The 23,121-nt window shown below is 42.5% G+C and overlaps 1 protein-coding gene across 1 annotated transcript in view; it reads left to right on the top strand.

Moving 5' to 3' along the window:
* LOC121289648 overlaps window positions 1-23,121 on the top strand; it is a 498,843-nt gene that overhangs the window by 461,325 nt on the left and 14,397 nt on the right. Inside the window, exons 18-19 of the mRNA XM_041209274.1 lie at window positions 5,660-5,764; window positions 8,273-8,389. Of these exons, the coding sequence (XP_041065208.1) occupies window positions 5,660-5,764; window positions 8,273-8,389 (222 nt within the window). The remainder of the gene's footprint in view (window positions 1-5,659; window positions 5,765-8,272; window positions 8,390-23,121) is intronic.

The raw sequence follows: 23,121 nt of genomic DNA, 5'->3' as shown, positions 1-23,121 counted from the left end.
TTCTTAGCAGCCTTTTAATGTCCATTTTAAAAAGAAAAAGCTGGTCCAGAAAATTTTACACTGAATGCAGTCCATGTTTAAAGTTATGAATATGAAATGCCTTTCCTAGGCATGACAAACTGTTTTTCTCCTCCTCTTCATCTTGGGTCCCACTGTCTATTTTACTTTGTCAAAAAAATTAGGATCCAATTGAAAACTAGCTAGAAAGGCCACATTTGGCAGCTAATGCACCAGAATTCTAATGGTTGCTATGTCCAAGTACAAGTCACAAGCAGGGCAATCACTGGTACATTTATATATGTCAGACCAGGAGGGAATATATTTTGGGACAAATTACCTTTAAGACCAGTTGTATTTAAATTATATAATTTATCTGCAGCATAGTGAGGGTTCTTCAACTAGAAGTGCCAAATGGATTATCTATCTCAGCTTTCTCCTGAGGTCGCAGCATCAGAGATGCCAGTCTTCAGCTAATTTGATTCACTCTACCTGACATCAAGAAATGGCTGAAGGCATTGGATCCTATGATCAAAGGCTATGGATCCTGACAACATTCCAGCAGTAGTACTGAAGACTTGTGCCCCAGAACTATCCATGGTCCTTAGCAAGCTGTTCCAGGACAGCTACAATACTGGCATCTACCCGAAAATATGGAAAATTGTCCAGATATATCCTGTCCACAAAATGTGGACCAGTCCCATCTGGCCAATTACAGCCCCATCAGTCTAGTCTTGATCATCAGCAAAGTGATGGAAGATGCCATTGACAGTGCTGTTAAGCAGCACTTACACAGCAATAACCTCCTCACCGGTGCTTAGTTTGGTTCCACTCAGCTCCTCACCTCATTATAGCTTTGGCCCATACATGGAAAAAAGAGCTGAACTCAAGAGATGAGGTGAAATCAGGCCTTAATTTGACTGAAACAAAAACAAAAAATGCTGTAAAAACTCAGTAGGTCTGACAGCATCTGTGGAGAGAAAGACAGAGTTAAAGTTTCAAGTCCGTATGATTCTTCTTCAGAGTATTTTGCCTTCATTTGACTGAGTGCAGCATCAAAAGCCCTAGTAAAATTTAAGTCACTGGGAACCAGGGAGAAATTCTCCACTGGTTGGAGTCATGCTCAGCACAAAAGGAGATGATTGTGGTTGTTGGAAGCCAATCATCTCAGCCCAGGGACATCACTGCGGGAATCCCACAGGGTAATATCTTAGGCCAAACCATCTTAAGCTGCTTCATCAATGTCATTCCTTCCATTATAAGGTCAGAAGTGTGGATGTTTGCTGATAACTACACAGTGTTCAGTACCATTTGCAATTCATCAGATACTGAACCAGTCCATGTCCACATGGAGCAAGACCCGGACTACATTCGGATTTGGGCTGATAAGTGATAAATAAATTCATGCCACATAAATGCCTGCCCATGACCATCTCCAACAATAGAGAATCTAATATCTCCCCTTGACCTTAATGACATTACCATCGCTGAATTCCCCACCATCAACATGCTGGGATTACCATTGACCAGAAACTTAACTGGACCATCCACATAAATACTGTGGCTGTAAGAATAAGTCAAAGGCTGAGAATTCTGTGGGGAGTAACTCGCCTCCTGACTCAGCAAAGCTAATCCACATAAGGTATAAGTCAGGAATATTGTGGAATACTCTCAGCTTGCCTGGATGCTCCAACAACACTTGGAAAGCTCAGCACCATCCAGTATAAAGTAACCTGCTTGATTGGGAACCTAACCACTACCTTAAACATTCACTCCCTCCAGCACTGGCACAACGGTGGAAGCAGTGCGTACCATCTAAAGATACATTATAGCAACTTGCCAAGGCTCCTTCGACAGCACCTTCCAAACCTGCGACCTCCACCATCTAGCAGGCCAGCAAATAAAAGGGAACACCACCACCTGAAAAATCCCCTCAAAATCACACATCATTCTGACTTAGAAATATATCATTGTTACTTCACTGTCGATTGATCAAAATACTGGAGCTCCTTCCCTAACAGCACTGTGGGTGTAACTCCCCACAAGAACCGTGGCAGTACAAGAAGAAGGCTCACCATTGCCTTCTCAAGGGCAGTTGGGGATTGGCAATAAACACTGGCCTTTCCAGTACCCACATACCATGAACAGATTTTTAAAAAGGCTAATGAGAGATATTTTCACATTGGCTTATCATTCCAAAACTATTGTTCCCCTAATTTTGTCTTTCTGTATCTTTCCTTATCTTTGTGAGCTGATCATTAAAGTGCATGCTTCAGACAAACTTTATTGTTTATTTAAGGTTATTGAATCTGTGGTCCCCCTTTCCTTCTGGTTCAGTTGAAGTGGAAAGTACCATTCTTTCCTTTAATCAAAGCAAGAACAAAATCTGCCATTCTGAATCTGGGTTCCCACTTTACATATGAAGAAAAGGTTAGGCTCTGTTTAATTAGTTGTAGTTCGTAATCAGTATAATAACTCTGAAGTTGTTAAAAGATATCCCTTTGTCCTAGCTTGCTAAGCTGATGGGGTATCCAAGACTCTTTCTTCTTGTCAGTAAATAGCCTTGTGCTCTTTACACAAACAGTTATTTCTTTTATTGTGCCTTTTACTGTACAGTGCAAGGATCACACTCTTGCTTAATCATTTGCATGTGCTTTTTTAAAACAAGGGAAGGAGAAATTCATGAATTTTTAAAGAGATTTAACTCTAATTAAATTTCTTTTATCTGATGGGATGTGAGCTAAAAGCTCAAGTACCAGTTTTTCTACAAAAGGGATTAACACATTCCCTATTGTTAGGATTACAACATCGGAAGCAGAAAATACAGTGAAGGGACAGGAAAGGCACAAGTGTTGTAATTTATCATGATTATCATTTTAGATAATTTGTGCAACTTTTTCTCTCGTTTAAGGAGCTAATTTACAATATCAGGTTGAAACTATAATCAGGTACCAAACTATAAACTGAAAATTATGTCTGAGATAGTATCAGTCAAATGCTTAAAGCATTCATGACAAAATACTTTGTCAACTATTTTAGCGTAGGTGCTAATCTGTTTCAATTAAAGGGGTTAGCACCTCTGTTAAAACAGCAGACAGTGAAATTTGATATGAAAGGATTAAACTGAAATGATATCACACAATGTAATTGCCAGTCTTACATTATTACTTGTTAAGGACAATTGTTAGCAGTGTGAATCAAATGTGAAAATCCTTCAATTCCACATTAAGCAGCATTTATGTTTCCCAAACCTCAACATTTTTTATTGCAAGTAGAATATCAGTGATTGGAAGGTAATGTAAAATGAATATTTAATCGATCAAGCAATTTATAGACATCCAAAAAACCATTTACCCATTCAACTGGGTCATTAGCAGAAGTGACGAATAAAGATTGGGTGCATCCCTGGAGGGATTAAAGCAGTGCTGAAAGTTGAAGAGACAGAAAATTCACATTACTACTATAAACCTGTTCAAGAAAAGCCAGGCACACGCCCCCTATCTGCCTCTCAAAGGCTGTTGGATGCTTTTGAGCACTTTAAGAAGTCAGTAAGGTGAGGGAAACATGAATCGTCTTGCAGTGTTTTAACCGTGTTTTCAGTAAGCGTTGCATTCAACAACAGCAACAACACCACTTATATAGCACTCAACGCAATAAAATGTCCCACGTCGACTCAAAGGAGCATTATAAAATAAAATAAATTGACACCAAGCCACACATGGAAATATTATGTCAAGTGACTAAAACTTTGTCAAAGAGGTAGGTTTAAGATAATCATGATAAATATGGTGTCATATTATTTTAGCTTAATCCTTTCATATCAAATTTCACTGTCTGCTATTTTAACAGAGGTGCTAACCCCTTTAATTGAAACAGATTAGCACCTACCCTAAAATAGTTGACAAAGTAATTTGTCATGAATGCTTTAAACATTGACTGATAATATCTCAGACATAATTTTCAGCTTATAGTTTGGTACCTATTTATAGTTTCAACTCGATATTGTAAATTAACTCCTTAAACAAGAGAAAAAGTTCCACAGATTATCCAAAATGATAATCATGATAAATTACATCACGCATTTTAAAGGAAGAAAGCAAGGTAGAGAGGCGGAGAGGTGTAGGGCGGGAATTCCAGACCTTCAAGCTGAGGCAACTGAAGGCGCGGCCACTAAAAGAATATTATGGATTGTGGGAAAAGCTGCAAATATAATAATTGTGCCAAACACAACAAAGAGAAAAACCCTTAAGGAATCCTATTATTTTGGATCTGTGTTGGCAGTGAAATGTTTCATCTGTCTGTAACATCCTGTTCCTATGGCTTGACTACTTTCCCTGTAGTTTGAAACTTGATACTACATGGGAAGGGGATACTTTCACAAGGCTGCCTATCATCACTGGCCTTGGATGGCCATGTTCCTTTGTTCATCTTATTTATATATATTTTATCAGAGATCATTGAAGTCTTAATGGGCTGCTATCCAAAATGTTTATTGAGAAAAAAAATAAAGAGAAAAAATACAAACTCCCACTTATATATATGTCTTATTTTTAGTTGCAGTGTTTAACTGTATTTTTCATTGATGTGAATTTTCTTAACATGTAAGCTTCATTTTTTTCAGGATTCCCTTGTTGCACTCTTCACTGATTACTATGTTGTGGAAGACCTCAGCAACTATTTAACTTTCTGACTGCTGTAGAGAAATATGCATCAACAAGCAGGGTAAGCTCCTCAAAAATGCTTCTTAGAAATACTTACCTTTCAATGGATGCAGATAAAATACTTTGAAGTAGTTTAACTTGAGCATGTATCAAACTGTTCCTTAACTACTCTGTTTTTGGAAGGACATAAAAGGATCTATAGACCGATAAAGTATCATCAGTCATTTTTTTCTGCAAGATTTTATAAAAATATATATAACACAGTATGCAATTTGGGCTATTTTTAGCTGAATAATAGGCATAAAGATATTAATTGCTTAAAATATATGGGTCTAAATAGCCACATTTTAACCAGTGGTTATTTTTATGTTCACTGTTCAGTTGGATAGGTTCCAAAATATCTATCTACCCATCTACAGAAGTTTTCCATCTATTGGCTGTCTATCACACTGTGGTTGATACATCTGTTTCAGATACAAAAGCAAACTTAGGAATATATTTTTAAAAGAATGAAAGCTTGTAATTTCTTGCTTTTTGTGGGCCTCTGTGTGTGAGGAATGGGGACTAAGGAGAAGCAATACCATCCAGATAATCAGAAAGTTCCTAATAGGAATTAGCCTCTCATTGACCTCACGGCAGGCTGATTTACAGCAATCAGGTTTTGCAGCCTTGAAGGTAGAAGCTATGTAGTTCCACATTATTAGCAGGATAATGCATTATGTGTTACATGGTGTAACTCTCCAACTATTATAAAATAGAGATTCATGCCTTTCTATTTGCCGTGAGTGAATCTGTGAGTTGCACCAAGATATATTGAGTGATGTAGAGAAATCTTTTATATCAGATATAAAAATAACAGTGGAGCAGTCTCCCATTGAAAAGGAGTTTTGTTGAACTCCTGCATTTCACTCCAGTGTTTCCAGATTCATTATTTTTGATGCTTTGTACTTTTGTAATCTACGTATTTTAATCTATCCAATTTCTGTTCTTTGTGTTCACAGCTGATTGCCGTATTTGGCCATATTTTGTGTGGGAAGTTGGATGCTGTGGTGTTACGTTACATTGTTTTGATGGCCGAGCTGGTGAACTGTGTCTCCTGGCAATCTGTTAGTGATTTCCAGATGTTTGTCTCTGTAGTTTAGTCTTTACAGGTAAGCTACCAAATTAACTCAGAGGATTCTGCATGTGCAAAGACAAAAAAAAATTGCATGTTTAGGGTTGCTTCACTTGCAGTATTTCCAGAATCAGTAAATTGATTACAATAATAATAATCAGCCTGATAAGCTGTGTGATGTTTTCAAAGGATTCAATGGAGATTAACTTCATGCAAAATTACTTGTTAAAAGTTGTATACTGTGTGGTTATAATAATATAATAGATTCTCTTGGGTTTAAAACAATGCTGTGCTAAAACAGATCAGAGAGATTTGTATTCAGCACTTTCCAGCTGGGCCCAATCTGACAGAATTTCCCAAGATTGATCCTAATTAATATGCAGATATCCTCCTTGCCCATTCTGGGAAAATTAGTTTGAAGTTCAACCTAACCCTATGCAGACCACCTTCTCCCAAGCTTTCTTTACTACAACTTCAACTATGAAATATTGCAGTTGTAGCACTTCAGAACCACGGCCCCCACCCCCCCCCCACCCCCTTCACTGGATTGAACTTGGTGGTAGTTGGTTACAGGGTGTGGGCAACTAAATACACCAGCTGCTGGGAACATCAAAGAAGCATGGCCATCTGTTATTTTTGTGTGGTCTTAGATGTGGTAGTCATGGGTCTGGAATTACAGACAATGCTCGAGGCTAGACTTCTGGCAAACTCTACTTTTCATTGAACATTATCCTAACTATGGGCTGGATTTTACGTGCCCTGCTGGGCATGCCTTCAGGGAAGTCACATAAAATAGGGCATGTGCCAAGCCCACCACCTTCACAGCAACCCCTGAGATCACTCCCATAACCATAGAACCATAGAAAAGTTACAGCACAGAAGGAGGCCATTCGGCCCATCTTGTCTATGCCAGCCCGAGGACACCCAGGTGCTCTTTCTAATCCCATCTTCCTGCACCCAGCCCAAAGCCCTGCAGCTTACAGCACTTTAGGTGCAGATCCAGGTACTTCTTAAAAGTTTAAAGTTTCTGCCTCTACCACCAACTTGGGCACAAATTCCAGATACCCACTACCCTCTGCATAAAAAAATTCTTCCTCATGTCCCTCCTACACCTTCTGCCACTTGAATCTATGTCCCCTGGTTCTAGAGGGGACATCAAGGGAAACAATTTTATCCTGTCCACTCTATCTATTCCCCTCATAATTTTGTACACCTCAATCAAGTCACCTCTCAGCCTTCTTTGTTCTAAGGAAAATAACCCCAACCTATTCAATCTCTCCTCGTAGCTACACTTTTCTAACCCTGGCAACATCCTTGTAAACCTCCTCTGCACTCTCTCCAGAGCTATTATGTCCTTCCTGTAATGTGGTGACCAGAACCACACACAATACTCCTGTTGTGGCCTCACCAGTGTTTTATACAATTCCAACATTATATCCTTATGTTTACATTCTATACCACTGCCAATGAAGGCGAGCATTCCATATACCTTCTATACAACCTTGTCAATTGAACTGCTGCCTTCAGGGACCTGTGTGCTTGTACGCCAAGATCTCTCACTTCATCTACCCCTCTTAGTATATTCCCAGTTATTTTGTAATCCCTGTAACTGTTTGACCTCCCTAAATGTATGACCTCGCACTTCTCTATGTTAAAATCCATCTGCCACTTTACCGCCCACTCCACCAACCCATCTATATAATTTTGGAGATTATGGCTATCCTCTACACTATCCACTACTCGGCCAATCTTCACGGTAAATGTGCAGGTGTCGAAATTGGCAGTACACCGCCATGTTTTTAAAAAAATTAAAGGTTAATTGAGCTTGTTAACAAGCTAATTGACTTCAATAATATGCTGTCCATGCCATAATAGGGTTAGTGTGGGCAGGCGGGCGGGAGTGGGCAGCCTGCTTTTTGAAAATGTTTTTAAAAGGCTAGGAAGGAAGGGAGGGTATTACCTTCAGGGGGTGCCCTTGCATTACCGACCCCGCCCCCCCCCCCCTCCCCCCCACAAGATAGTACCATCCTTCCTTCCAACCCATCTGCTCTCCAAAACCCATCGCCAACCCTGCGAACCCCCATGCTGGCCAAATCTGCCCCGCTCAATACCCTGGACTTACCTCACTCTGAATCCTTTGGGCCTTCTCCTTGGGACTGGTTGCAGTCCCAGCAGCACCCACTATTGATCTATTGGCACTGATGGGAATGCTGGAGCTGCCAGCGCATCAGATTGGCTGGCAGTTCCTGTGGGCAGGACCTCCTTTCCAGTGAGGGGAGAAAGTTAACCAATTTAGCCTAACCAATTTGTTGTAGTCCTATTCAGTATTAACTATCTCACCCATACATTGAGAAGTTGTGTTTTGATTTCAAAGTCTAAACCATTAATTGTGAACAACAGTGGTCCCACCAGTGATCCTTTTGGAACTCCACTTAGTACCTTTTGTTACATAGAATGGTCACCCTTTATGCTTACACTCTGCTGTTTGTCTTGAAATCAGATAAATATCCACTCAGCTACTTCTCAAGGGTCCAACCCTCCAGTGGCTGGAGTACTTGACACAAAGGAAGATGGTTATGGTTATCGGCTGCCAACAGTCACAACCCCAAGATATCGTGTAGGAGTTCCTCAGAAAAGCACACTTGCCTCAAATATCATAGTCTGCTTTATCAGTGATCTTTCCTCTATCATAAGGATAAGAATATGTTGGTCGCTGATGATGCCAGTGTTTGACTCCATTTACAGCTCCGCTGATAATAAAGCATCACATGCAAGCCTGTAGGACCTGGATAATAACTAAGCTGAGCTAATAAATAGCAGGTAGCATTCATGCCACAGAAATTCCAGGTAGTGACCATCTCGAATGAGAGAAATCCCAACCATTTTTCCTTTGACCTTCAGCGGCACCATTATTGCCAAGTCCCCATCTTCAAACTCTTAGGGAAGTCACAAGAAGTTTAAGTAGACCAGCCAAATAAAGATCATAATAACAGCAGGGTGAGTTTGGTTTGATTCACCTCAGAGCTTCTTAAAGCCTCTTCTCCATCTACAAGACTCAAGTCAAGAGTATATTGAGATATTCATCAATCACCAGATGAATGCAGCTGCAACAACACACAAGAAACTTGACACCATTCAATTAATTGTTGTCCTTGCCATTGGATTCGATATCCAATCTTTTCATGGCCAATGCATTGTGGACAATGTACTATACCGTATGTATGTTCTACAGGCTGCAATTCACAAATCGCCAACATTACTTTAACAGCAGGCGGAGTTTTCTGTGCCCGCTGGCATTGGGCGAGTTCGGTGGCATGAGTGGACAATATGGCATGATCAGTTTTACGGCGGTGTGAAACCAGTTTGTGATCGTCTGCTCAGACTGCTGGTGGCGGGCCACATTTCCCACCATCGGACGTTGGGAACCTTATTGTAATACGTCAGCATATTATTAGGCCTGCCACCAGAATTGTACCCCCCCACTGGATCATCTGTCCACATTGGCGGGAAAACACACCGACATGGTTCACAACAGCACATAAGCGACGTGCACTTGGCGGACTGCACTTTGAGGGGAACTTAGAGGTGAATACACATTAACATGCAGCACTTGCCAGGGCCGCCTGTTGGACTTCAAGCTTGCAGGGTGCTGGTGGGTCAGGATTAAGGGCATCACTACCGTTGAGACAACTTGTGGCGGTGGGAGCCAAGGGCAGCCCTGTCATTGAAGCGACTTTTGGGGGGGGTTGAATATAGCACACAAGCTTTGGGGTGGGGTTAGAGTAAATAAGGGAAGCAGCCAGGCATTAGGGAAACCTGTAAAAAGTGACCATTCCTCTGCAAGTCAGACAGCTCAGGTGCAACCACATTGATATGATTGGAATTGAGCTTCTAGCTTATCTGCCCACTCAAGCAATGCAGAGGTTTCAAAGTGTAACCAATTGCCCCAAAACTTTTCACCGCACCCCCCACCCCCCTCCACACACATTGTACAATCTCCTCACTAATGCTGCCATGGAGCAGTCACTGCTGGAGGTGCTTACAGCCCCTTGCAATGTCAGCATCCTGGTTTGGACCACTCTCCCCCATGCTTCAAGCTAACGGTGTTGACTTGCAGCTCAGGTTAGGAAGATGCCTGCGCCTGAGCTGACAGCACAGCATGCAGTCCAGTAGGCAAAGCTGCTGTCAATCAGCCGGGTGGAGTGGGGCAGAGGTGGTGAGGTTTCGGGCAGCCATGCAGTGCACTAATCTCTGGCCATCCAAGTGGTGGCCAGCACTCTCCAGGAATCATTAAGGGTCCTTCACACTTAACCAGGACTAGTCCTTAGTACACCCATACTAACCGTGTGTCTCTCTCTCCCATCCTGCAGGAAGACTACATCAGGATCACAGAGCCTGAACTAGCTGAATGCCTGATGGCCTACAGAGAGCGAAGATGATGAAGGAGAGAGCGACTGGGGCTCCTGGCTGTGCAGAGGCAGGAGCAGCAATCTCAGGAAGAAGGGGCAGCTGGGGCTCCTGCACACGCTGCCTCAGAGCCACAGTGAGCTGTTACTGATCAGCGCCTAATGACACACAGGGTCAAAAGACGCTGCCTTTCATTCCTGCAGATGACTGACAACCAGTGTTGCTGAAGATTGCACATGTCTAGGGAACTGGTCGCCAACATCTGCCAGATACTGCAGCATTGGGCGCTACGGGGACATGGAGGTCATCCACTGCCAGTGGCCCTCAAAGTGACCGTGGCCCTCAATTTCAATGCCAGAGGCTCCTTACAGGGTTCCACAGGTGACCTCTGTGGGATCTCTCAAGCCTCCACCCACAAATGCATCAATGAGGTCACGGATGCCATCTTTGCGAGGGCACACAACTTTGTGCATTTCACACAGGACCAGGGCAGCCAGGATGCAAGAGCGATTGGATTCACTGAGATCTTGGGTTTCCCACAAGTGCAGGTGTGATCGACTACACCCATGTGGTGCTCAGGTCTCCGTTGCAACACACGGTAACCTACATCAACCGCAAGGGGTTCCATCTGCCGAATGTGCAGCTGGTATGCTACCATCAGAAATGCATCCTGCAGGTCTGTGCACGGTTTCTGAGGAGTGTGAATGACGTCTACATCCTCAGTCCTTTACAGATCCCTGAAGTCTTGCAGGCTCTACAGAAGCTGCAGGGATGGCTCCTCGGGGTCTAGGGCTACCCACAGAGGTTGTGGCTGATGACACCCATGCAGCAGCCTCAGACTGCAGCAGAGCGACGGTATAATGAGGCTCATGCAGCAACTCACAACTTGGTGGAGCAGATGATCGGGATGCTGAAGATGAGGTTCTGGTGCCTGGGCCGGTCTGGTAGAGCCCTGCAATATAGTCCGCAGAGGGTGTCACACATCGTCGTCGTCTGCTGCGCCATTTACAACCTGGAACTGCAACAGGGATAGAAGCTGGCTGTGGAGGAGCTGGAAGTCTCCTCCAATGAGGAGGATGCCGACAGGGATGAGGGTGAGGAGGTCCTCGGAGGCAATGGTGACGGGGATGAGGCACTTGCATTGGCTAGGAGAGGCAGGCGCACTCGGGAGGCCCTCATAGCGACTAGATTTGTGGAGGATGATGACAACATGCAGTGAGGGTGACACCATAGATCCTCACATTGCATCTATGAATGTTTGACTCCAGTCTGGCTAATGGCAACACACATACTCTCTGTGAGAATGCTCCTGTCATGGAGATGCAGTGGAGGCCCTAATTGTCGCTCGATTGCAGGAGGATGATGACAACATGCAGTGAGGACTCTCCATAGATCTTCACATAGCCTCTGAGAATGTCTGACTTCTGCCTGGCCAAGGGCATCTTACTTGCGCTCTGTGATCAAGGTCATCTCATAGAGACACAGCCATGAAACTTTGAAAGCATCTGATCCTTTGTCCACCTTCAGCACCTCAGCCCTTCAGGAGCACAGCATCAGTGGTCACAGGTGCGGAAAAGGTGGGGGCCAGCCTCTCCTTAAAGGTGCTGAGAGCACACAGACAGAATGAGAGAACTCTGTGGCACTTGCCTACTATATTCTGGCGGCAATGACCAGCACTGCTGAGGTGCAGGCATCAGTAATGTGTCCAGGGACTGTGAGCCTGGACCATCATTGTGTTCTGAACTCTGCAAAGTGCACAGGGAAGAGGCCCTGGACTGAGACACCTGCCTTTTATCTTGCGCAAAAAGGTTTCACATCTGAGTGACACATCCATTGACTCTTCAGAACAAGGAGCCATAGGCAGGGAGACATTTTTGGGAGTTTATTGACAATAGTGAACAGTATGTACAAGTGATTAACACCCATGGCCAGGCTGTGCCAATAATTCTTCTTAACTTTCCTAACCCTGCCACTAGCTCTTGCTGCTCCGTAGACATCCACAGCAGACGTGGAGGCAGCCTGCTGACTGTGATGCCCTGTCTGTGATGACCTTGGTAGGCGTCCTCTGGAGGCTGAGACTTGATAGGCCCCAGCCTGCTTTCAGGGTCCTGCTGTGTGGCAGTGGCACCCTCCTTGGCCTGTGGAGCTGGAGCTGCTGAGGTCACAGGATGAGGGGATTCAGATGTGTTGGACACTCTTGGAGTCACCTGGTGGATGGCCCTGGAGTCTGCATCTCCTGATCCTCCTCCCTATGGGTGCATAGCCTCGTCATCTGACTCGGACTCAGCAAATTTCTGTCCTCCAGCAGCCCTCCTAGTGCCGGGCTCCTGGCAAATCACTGATGCCACCTGCTGTGGATCAGACAGTGCGATGTGCTCACCAGATTGTGATCCCAAGGCTACTCTAAAGCTAGGTCCCACTGAGGGTGTGGGTGTGCACTGTGAAGGGACTTCAGGGAGGGTGCCTTCAGATTCCTCTTCCGAGGTGTCTTTGGGGCTTGACTGGAGGGTCTCTTGGCTGTTTCCCAGATGTGCCTGCGAAAGCGAGGGGAGATAATTAGTGCATGGCAGTGAAACAAGGCACATCCCTCACAGTATGGTTGTCTGATGGATGTTGCACTGCTGGATCCTCACTTGGTAGAGCAGCGCCAACCTCACCGTCAGCACAGGACCAGTCCCGGTCATCACCGGCCAGCTGGATGGCTCTGTTTTCAAAGTCCTTGAGGACCTTGATCTCAGTTATTTCTCCACCGGTCTGCGACCTTTCCCTGTTGTTGTATGCCAACTTATCCTGCATGATAGAGATGGAGAGAGTGTAAGCAAGCCTGCCAGGCCAGATGATAAGTATGCCTGGCATGTGTGGATGATGAGGGTCCCATGGAAGGGGTGAGGACAATGAAGGTGTGTGTGAGAGTAAATGGTGATGTGCCCTGAACTGGCAGTGAGTGAGGGCCCTGTGGACTTGTGTGGGTTTATGAGTGTGTGAATTGAGAGTGATGAGAAGAGTGACTTACCCTGGTGGAATGAAGGAGATCATTCATCCTCTTGTGGCACTGGGTGGCTGTCTTCCTTTGAAGGGCGTTGGCGCTGACCACTGCTGCCACCACCTCCCAAACCTGGTTGGTGATGCTGCTGCCCATCCTGCAGCCAGAGTGGTGGTATAGGAAATCCCGGCGGGACTCCACTGTGTCCAAAAGGCGTTCCAGAGACGCGTCGCTGAAGCGGGGGGTTGCAGTCTTTTTGCCTTTCAGGGCCGTCCTGTCTTCCATGTAGCTGTCTTGGTCTGGAAGCACTGAGAAGTGTGCTTGCAACTGGACTTTAAATATGGTGCCCAGCATGATGAAGCAGTGAGGTGATGGCGGGCGAGCAAATGAGAGCCCACCCACCATCGAAACACAGTGTTTCCTGGGAGTGCATAAATAATGTGGTGGGTTTGGGACGATACGATGTAAAAACCTGCCATCGCGGCCGTTTTACCTGCCCCCGCTACCACTGTTAGTGCAAATCTGGGACGACTCACAGCATCTAGCTGGTCTGTGACCTCTACCACTGATAAGGGTGTGAATAGCAATGAACTGGGAACTCACCTTTGTAGAAATTTTGTGGCTTATGAAAATATGTAATTACTTAAGATCATATAGGTAAGCCCTCTTAATCGCAAATACAGACTTCACGTCTGATTTTTTGATCAATTGCCTACCTTCTGTTATGAACCAGACATAATTTTGAATGTAAATAATACAATCAACCCAATTCCGTTAGTGTTTGTAAATAGCTCAGTCAACTGTTTTATTTCGAGCAAGACTTTTGACATATAAGGTAAGACAAGACTCTAAGATGGTAAATTAAAATAAGTTTATTTAAAAGAAAAATACTTATGGATACAAAAAAAAGTATACTTAACAATACAGGATAGACTCTTAGAACTTCCATCAGTTGATCAGGCTGCAGCGGTATAACCCTCAGTACCCCTAATGAGAATTTTGCCTCAGGGATTTCTGGTCCAAGACTAGCTAGCAACAGGCCTTTTACAGGCCCTCATTTTTATCCCTTTTATTGGACATCATGCAATATTAGGTCAAGCTTCTGTTAGCTTATTGATTGGTTCTAGCTGTTGTTTGGTTAATTTAATTGGTCCTTAATTACATCTTTCGATGATCGCACCTCGGTTCAAAATGGCAGTTTATAGAAGACAAGCGCTTTACTTACCAATCTTGACCAGATTGTGAACAAATGAGCCTTATTCTTGAACCAGACCTTGGGGAACCATGATGTCCTGTGGCTTATCATAAGTTGCCTTAACAGTTTCTGCCAGCTCTGCAATTTCTAGAAACATTTAAACTTATACAGAATGTTAAGTATATAATCCAGTGGTTTTTTTTTCTTCATTCTTTCATGGGATATGGGTGTCGCTTGCAAGGCCAGCATTTGTTGCCCATCCTTAATTTCCCTTGAACAGTGGCTTGCTAGGCCATTTCAGAGGGCAGTTAAAAGTTAACCATATTGCTGTAGGTCTGGAGTCACATGTAGGCCAGAGCAGATAAGGATGGCAGATTTTCTTCCCTAAAGGTCATTAGTAAACCAGATCAGTTTTTACAATAATTGATGACAGTAGGCATGGTCACCATTACTGAGACTAACTTTATATTCCAGTTTTTTTATTGAATTTAAATACCACCAGCTGCCATGGTTAGATTTGAACCCACGTGCCCAGAGCATTAGCCTGAGCCTTGGGATTGCTAGTCCAGTGACATTACCACTATGCCACCATCTCCCCCATAACTGTATAACATAACTACTGATTAATTATTCGATCTTCAATTATCAACAGTTAAGGCTCACTACTTATTTAATCATTTTTTCTGACTGGTGTCTAGTCAGTGCAATTCTTTGGTTAATATATTTCATTATTTATAGAATACAAAATGACTTCTTCAGTTAAATGTTAGTCTCAAAATAGCTTCCTTGACCTTGTTAGCTTATGTCGGTAAATATAAAATGAAACTGGTCTAAAAATAGTCAGGTTCTACTAAAATTCACTACCCAGGCTAACCTACACCTTGATGTTCCCCTCCAAGTCAAACCTCATCCTGACTAGGACATAATTTTATATATATATCCTCGTTCCTTCAAGTTTGTTGGGTCAATATCCTGTAAATTCCTATCTTACACCATTGTGGGTGTAGCATCACAAAAAGAACAGCAGCAGCTTAAGGAGAAGGCCCACTATCACCTTCTCAAATCTGGAGATGGACAATAAATGCAACCTCACCAGCATTACCCACTTCACAATAACATTTATTTTTTTAGCAAATGTTTAAGGCAAAGAAAAAACTGCTTAAAAAAAAAGGAAAAATGCCAGTAAAAATGTAATATGAAAGCCTGTTTGGCAAAGATATAAACAAAATAAGCAAAAAAAATCCTTAACCCTTTAAAATCTCCATTGCTTAAGGAACTTTCCTTTCAAATGGGAGAAGTGAGTTCCCAGCTCAAGCAAGCAGGAAATAGTGTTAGGCCTTATTTGAATGGATTATACTATATCTCAGTCAGAATCTCCAGACCCCCAGCACTTATTTTGTCCTACCAGCTTTAGGACAAGAAAATGTACTCTAGTCAGAGGAGGTGGAGTGGCAGACTATGACTTGCACCAGCAGAACTACCAATTTATTTACTTTTATTCTATACTTACCATTGAAAAGCAACGTCTTGTATTGCAAACTTATCTGATATTAATGTGGAACTATGCAATTGGTAACATTATAATTATCATAATTTGATTAATAGATATATTTGTGGATGATTGAATTGTCCAGTGGGTTAGCACGATCTTGTCACCACTAGGGCCTGGATTTAAAACTGGTCCTCATGGACTGAATAAGGATCTCCTCTAACTGTGCTGTAAGCGTCCTAAGTGAAATTAGTTTGTGCATTTCACACCTGTTCCCGGTTGTGTGGCCTCTGAAGCACAGAATCACCCAAATTCAGGCAAATTGACATTAAAGCACCAACCTTAAATTGAAACCTCACCATGGGAAGTTGGGAGAAAACATACTAAATTAGGTATGGTTTTGTTCTGAGTCAAGATCCCTAAAAGATCCCTAAAATGGACATCCTTCACAGAGCTGAGGACAAAAAATAGAACGTCTACCTTCATAGTAAACATAACTAACTGAGCTGAAATCTTAGAGGGACTCTGATGTGTGATAATGAAAATGTCGTAGTGAAGGTGAAGGGCAGCAGTATTTCTTTAAATAGAAGGTGATCCACTACTGGCATAGATTGCTGTTGGACTCGCTTAAAAGCAGTTAGCTTCTGTAATAGGATGCTGGTTGGTATTCTGAAAAGATTAGATTAAATAATTTGAACTGATTTTACTAAGTATGAAACTGTATGGACAATATAGCTGGCAGTATCCAAATAATGTTGTGAGCTGCAGCTATTGGGAATTACCTTTCTGCATATACGCTTGCAAATATGCATCACTATATAAAAGCTACTTGTAAGGTTGAGGTCAGAGACACCTGATTTTCCACCCCCTGCCACATCAAAGCCTGAATCATTTTAATGAGGTTCCAGTTCAAATAAACATGCTGCCAGTGATCATTAAACAGCTGAGTGCAGCATGCACCCCTCACCATAACAAGGGCAACCAAATTTCTAGATCAAAGTGATTATATGAACAACTCCTGAAAGTCTTACTTTTCAGAAAATATCACTTAGGTTGGAGACTCTGAGTTAATTGTAAAGCTAAAACATTATAATAAATATTAATGGTTAAATAATTTGAAATTTGAGTGAGATGCTGGATAGAGTAAGTCCTTTTGTATATGATGGTGCACACATGCTATGTTACTATTGGCAGATGTGTTATTTCAAACATGGAGATGATTGAATAGGTTGCTTTAGCAGGATTCACTCTTTGCTGCCATTTTTTGCTTTTTCCAGATCAGCAGAAGGATTTCACTTGTACAAGAGTAGCAATGTGCAGGGGTGTCAAAAAATTAATTACATCAGGTTTCTTCATTACTTCAGCTGAAATTTAAACTCAAACTTCAAACAGACTCATCAATAACACATATCATACCTCTAAGCTACAATTTTGTACATTACCCTGTACTGATCTTTTCAAACTGTCAATTATGTAGAGAGGATACTGCGTGGGGGGAATATTATGAATACTTTCACCAGTGCACTGAGCTGATGGTTTGCAAATGATGCACTAACAATTAAGTTTAGATAACTGGTGATAGTATTCTTTACTTTTCACCTGGGCAGTTTTTGGATCTTGGCATTGAAAAAGCAGGATGAGCTGTGACAAATTTTACACTCACTAATGTCACACTTGGCTGCCTTGAGATTTCATGAGGTCAACCCTCTTAAGTATGCACAGTGAGTTCTCTGTCCTCTTCGACCTGCCAATGTGTTGCAAATGCTTGACATACAGCAAAACAGAATGCGTATAGGCATAGCTTGCTTTTTTAAAAGTAGATGAACATTTACCAGACTGCTGTACATTCTCCCACTGTGATGCTGCATCAAGCTTGCAGTGAAGCATTGTTAAACTGCTTTTTAGGGCAACTTAGCAAATTGTGAAGACATTTGCCTAGGTAATCTTTGGAGATTAGCAAATATATTCTTCACCTGCTTTCTGATCCTGATGAGACAGAATTGACTCTTTCAGCCGCCTTCATCCAACCTCCTCTGCTGCAGCATCTGAAGACCCCCCAATCCCTCCTCTGCTTAGGGATTGCATAGTTAGCCCCGTACTCTTACATACTTAACAGACATTGTTAATCAGTTGACAGTTCTTTCTTCTTTCCCAATTTTTATTTTTGTCAACCCTCCCTCACAAGTTCCTCCATTCCATACACCATTTGATGACATAAGGAAAATAAGTGACTAATTCGCAAGATTTCACTAATGTTGTTCTGTAACCAGTCAGCATGAATCTAGAAGAATTTAGGTAACTGACCTGACAATCCCCCCTCCCCCCTTTATGGTCCCCTATCAGCAACTCCTTTCAACAGATAAAACATAACATTACCATGTTGGGAATTGGTGGGCACAAAATTGTCTCCACTCACACTGTGATACAGCATGATGGTATATCAATATATTTCATTGTGTGCTATTCTATCACTCCATAACATTACTTTATGTACAGAACTGTGTGCTCCTGTGTAGATAAAACTAAGCCCTTGCACACTTCAGATCTTTTGTTTCTTATAAAGGGAAAGGTTGTTTGCCCTGTTACCAAACAAGGGATATCAAAATGCAGGAGAGCAGAATGCACATCATTGTGCTGTGCACTGATTAACAGGGAATACTTACTTAGCTCCTATTAAAAGCCACTGATGCAGGGAGTTAATAGTCCCTATGACCTCAATTTTAGTAGAGGAGTTGTGAAACGCAGCCATCCTTATCATCCTTGTAGTTATCTGAAGTGCGACAATGATCAGGACATTTTTTCCCCAAGACTGGTCTGATAGATCATTCTACATTAGGTAAAGATGCCTTTGAGTTAACCTTCTCACTGCCAAAGTAACAAACTATTCTTCTCATCTTGAGTTTCTGACTGTTGGGGAGCATATTTTTCTATGGTGTGATCTACTCTTTCTTGGAAAAGGCTTTAACTTTGCACATACACATCTCTCCAAATTTCCTCTGATCCTTGAGCAGGTGAACACAAGGCCTGTTTACAGCAGCTCTGGCAGTATTCCAGCATTATTTTCTGGGCAGGTCCAGGAGTAGGCCAGGGGCAGCACCAAGCATTCCTAAAAATTGAGGTACCAGCCTTGTGAAGCTACGACACAGGGTAACATGTATGTTAAACAGTGGTAGCTACATGTTCTAGACAGAGATAAGCAATCCCACAACCAACAGATCAGGTCAAAGCTTTGCAGTCCTGCCATATCCAGTTGTGAATGATGGTGGACAATTAAATAACTAACCAGAGGAGGAGGCTCCATCCCCATTCACAATAACATACAGCCCAGTACATAAGTACAAAAGACAAGACTGAAGCATTTGCAACCATCTTCAGCCAGAAGTGCTGAGTGGATGATCCATTTTGGCCTCCTCCTCAGATACCTTTCATCAAAGGTTCCAGCCTTCAGCCGATTTGATTTGCTCCATGTGATATCAAGAAATAGCTGAGCGTACTGGACAGAGCGAAGGCTATGAACCACGACAACATCCTGGATTTCATAAAGAAGACTTGTGCTTCAGAACTAGCCATGTTTCTGTCCCTGTACAGTTACAACACTGGCATCGACATGGCAATGTGGAAAATTGCCCCAGTGCGTCCACAAAAATCAGGACAAATGCAGTCTGGACAATTGCCACCCCATCAATCTACTGTCAAACATCAGCAATGTGATATAAAATGTCATTGACAGTGCCATCAAGTGGCACTTACCCCATTAATAACCTGCTCACGAGTGCTCAGTTTGGGTTCCACCAGGATCACTTGACTCCAAGTCTCATTGCAGCATTGCTCCAAACATGGGAAAAGGTGCTGAATTCTAGTGGTGAAGTGAGAGTGACTGCCCTTTAACAGTATTTAACAGAGTGTGGCATCAAGGAGCCCTAGTAAAATTGAAGTCAATGGAAATCAGGGGAGAAACTCCACTGGCTGAAGTCAGTACCTAGCACAAAGGAAGATGGTTGTGATTGTTGGGAACAAATCATCTCAGCCCCTTGACATCACTGTGGGTGTTCCTCAGGATAGTGTTCTAAGCCCAACCACCATCAGCTGCTTCATCAATGACTTTTCCTCTATCCTAAGGTCAGAATTGGGGAAGATCGCTGATGCGTAATGTTCAGTACCATTTGGAAGTCATAAGATAATGAAACAGTCCGTTCCCACATGCAGCAAGATCTGGACAGGAGAACATTAGGCTTGAGCTGAAAAGTGTATTTGTGTCACACAAATGTCAGGCAATGATCACCTCCAAAAAGAAAGAATCTAACCACCTGCCCTTGACATTCAGTGACAACATTGAATCTCACACCATCAACATTCTGCAGGTCACTGTTGATTTAACTGGATAAGGTACATAAATACTATAACTGCAAGAGCAGTAAATGACTCAACTCCTGATTCCCCATGGCTTTTCCACCATCTACAAGACAGAAATCAGAAGTGTGATGGAGCAAATGCCTGGATGAGGCCCAGTCTAATAACATTTAGGAAGCTCAGTACCATCCAGGACAAAGCAGCTAGTTTGATTGGCACACCATCCACCACCTTAAATATTCATTCCCTGCACCACTGACACACAGTGGTTGATGTGGATACCATCAACAAGATGCACTGTAGCAATTTGCCAAGCCTCCTTCAACAGCACCTCCTAGGCCACTCGCCACATTTGGTGAATTGATGCTGTTCATTTTTAGAGCCACACAATGCTGAGTTGTGTTAAAGTTCCATCAGAGTGTATGAGTATGAAAACAAAAAACTGCGGATGCTAGAAATCCAAAACAAAAACAGAATTACTTGGAAAAACTCAGCAGGTCTGGCAGCATCGGTGGAGAAGAAAAGAGTTGACGTTTCGAGTCCTCATGACCCTTCCACAGAACTGAGCGAATATAACCCCTCTCCTTATATTCGCTCAGTTCTGTGGAAGGGTCATGAGGACTCGAAATGTCAACTCTTTCTTTCTCCACCGATGCTGCCAGACCTGCTGAGTTTTTCCAGGTAATTCTGTTTTTGTATGAGTATGGATTTCACTCACTGGACCACCATTATTGCCCTTAATTAAGCAAGGAAGAATCAACCCATGTTGCTGTTGGACAAGAGTCACACATCTGTCAGTCTGCAACTGTATTTATCAAAATATAGTTCAATTGTCAGGTTTCTAGTGACCTGGAAGCTGAAGGGTCAGTTGCTCAATGAAACAAGGAAAATAGTTCACTATTTGTTGTCTTCTCTATTCTTGTTCTGTCTGGGGGCTTCTAAATGGCAATACATTTACATCTGTGAGACCATGCTGGGAAAAGCTGTGAAAGCAGGGTCAGCCTTTGGAAGTAAAGTGATTTGATTGCTCTCGAAATGTTCTTAGGGAACCTAGTGACACAAGGAATGTTAATTGAAGAATTTGATTTTGTTCAGCTGGTAGTTGACAGTTCTCACAAAACAGTTGAAGTCTGTGAGCGATGGACAGCACTACATGGCTGCCACTGAGGGCTAAAATGTGCATTTTTGGCAACCTGGGGCAGAGCAAGAACATCTAAATTTGTTCAGCCTTCATCTTAATAGATCTGTTGAAATGAGTGATTGAAAGGAATAGCTATTGGTGTAAAGGAGAGATTACAGGAGGTTGTTCATGACAAAGATCTATTAAATATCCAGACACTGTTCAGAAATGACAAGCAATAGAGCATAAGCAAGGCAGGAGTTAGTGTGCACAAGCCAATACATAGAGATATGTAAATTGTTTTCCATTCCCTGTCACCAAACATATTAATTTTAATAAAATAGAGATGGTTTAGCTTTGAAGGAATATTATTTTTTTAAATAAACTGGAGACACTGTCAGAAACAGAACACTTCTCCTGGCTTTGACATTAAGTGTGTAGATCTTGATTGCTGATAGTTTAAAACCTCAACCTATTTTCAAAATTTGTTTTATTAATATTGCATATATTTGTATCATTTTGTGAATATGGTGTCCCGAGCACTACAAGATTGGCGAGCGTTGAAATCCTATTGGACAACAGTGGTCTAGAAGGACAAAGGCAGTAGGCACATGGGAATGCTCAACCTGCAAGTTCCCATCCAAGTCACACACTATTTGACTTGGAAATTTATCACCATTCCTTCACTGTCACTGGGTCTAAATCCAGAAACACCCTAACTAATAGCACTGTGGATGTACCTACACCACAGAGCGTGTAGCAGTTCAAGGAGGTGGCAGCAAGGCCCACGTTCCAAAAACAAACTAATTTGGAGCTCCATTTTTTATTTTGGTTGTGCCAAATGAACATCCTTATGTATGACATCTGAGACAAAGGCCGGGTGGGTGGGATGAAACCATCTGCTGAAGTTGCTGCCAGCTGGCCTCCTCTATTACCCTCTACTACTACATGTAGTAACCATATTGATCTTCCAAGACCTCAACCGGGCAGAACTAAATCCCGCTATCATTTGCAGGCTTGGCTGCACTATGGCAATCAACAACACTGAAGCAGTCTCCCTTGTGCCAAAGGTGGCTGCTCAAAATATGCCCCAGACCCTGGGATTTGGGATAAGGTCAGGTCACATCCATAAGGTGTCCTGAGGTCTACCCTGCCTCAGATCTGTCGAAAAGCCCGTGGAGTAACTTCAGCACTCCTTATAGAAATTATAGAACAAGATATGGCTCATTGGATATGCTTCTTAAGTGGCTGGTGTACAAACAGACTGATAATGAGATTGAACTCCCCTCATTTGTGGTAAATGGATTCTAAGGTATTCCATACAGCAAAAACTAATGGAAGGTTATTGTAAAGTAATCCTCCTTTTTAAGTACTTATGTCCATTAATCAATATAGGTTATAAACTCAGTGAAAGTAGAGGTTGGGTACAGTAATGCAGATAAATTATACTATCTTTTCTTCTCGTCTTACGCAATTATTTCAGTTTTTCAGCGTCCCTCAGTATTTTTGCCTTTGTGTTACGCACAAGGATTCTGAATTTGTGCACTTGAAGCAATCATGCCTTTAGGATTAAAACATCAACAAATATTTTAATGTAAAAACAGATCCAGGGCCATATGACGATTTCAGCTATCATTCCATAGTAGAAGATTTTCTCATAGATGTAGTGTATAGATGTCTTGTTTTCACAGGCTCCAGCAGAAAAGTGAGCGTTCTAAAAGAATATATATACAGTTGCACATGATACAGAGAGGGAAATGTGACTTCCATCCAAAATGGGTATGACATTGGCAGGATGACTATGC

The sequence above is a fragment of the Carcharodon carcharias genome, chromosome 17 (assembly GCF_017639515.1).
Source record: "Carcharodon carcharias isolate sCarCar2 chromosome 17, sCarCar2.pri, whole genome shotgun sequence".
NCBI classification, from domain to species: domain Eukaryota; kingdom Metazoa; phylum Chordata; class Chondrichthyes; order Lamniformes; family Lamnidae; genus Carcharodon; species Carcharodon carcharias.
The sequence above is the reverse complement of the archived record's forward strand: the minus strand, read 5'-3'. Positions and strand labels throughout refer to the sequence as shown.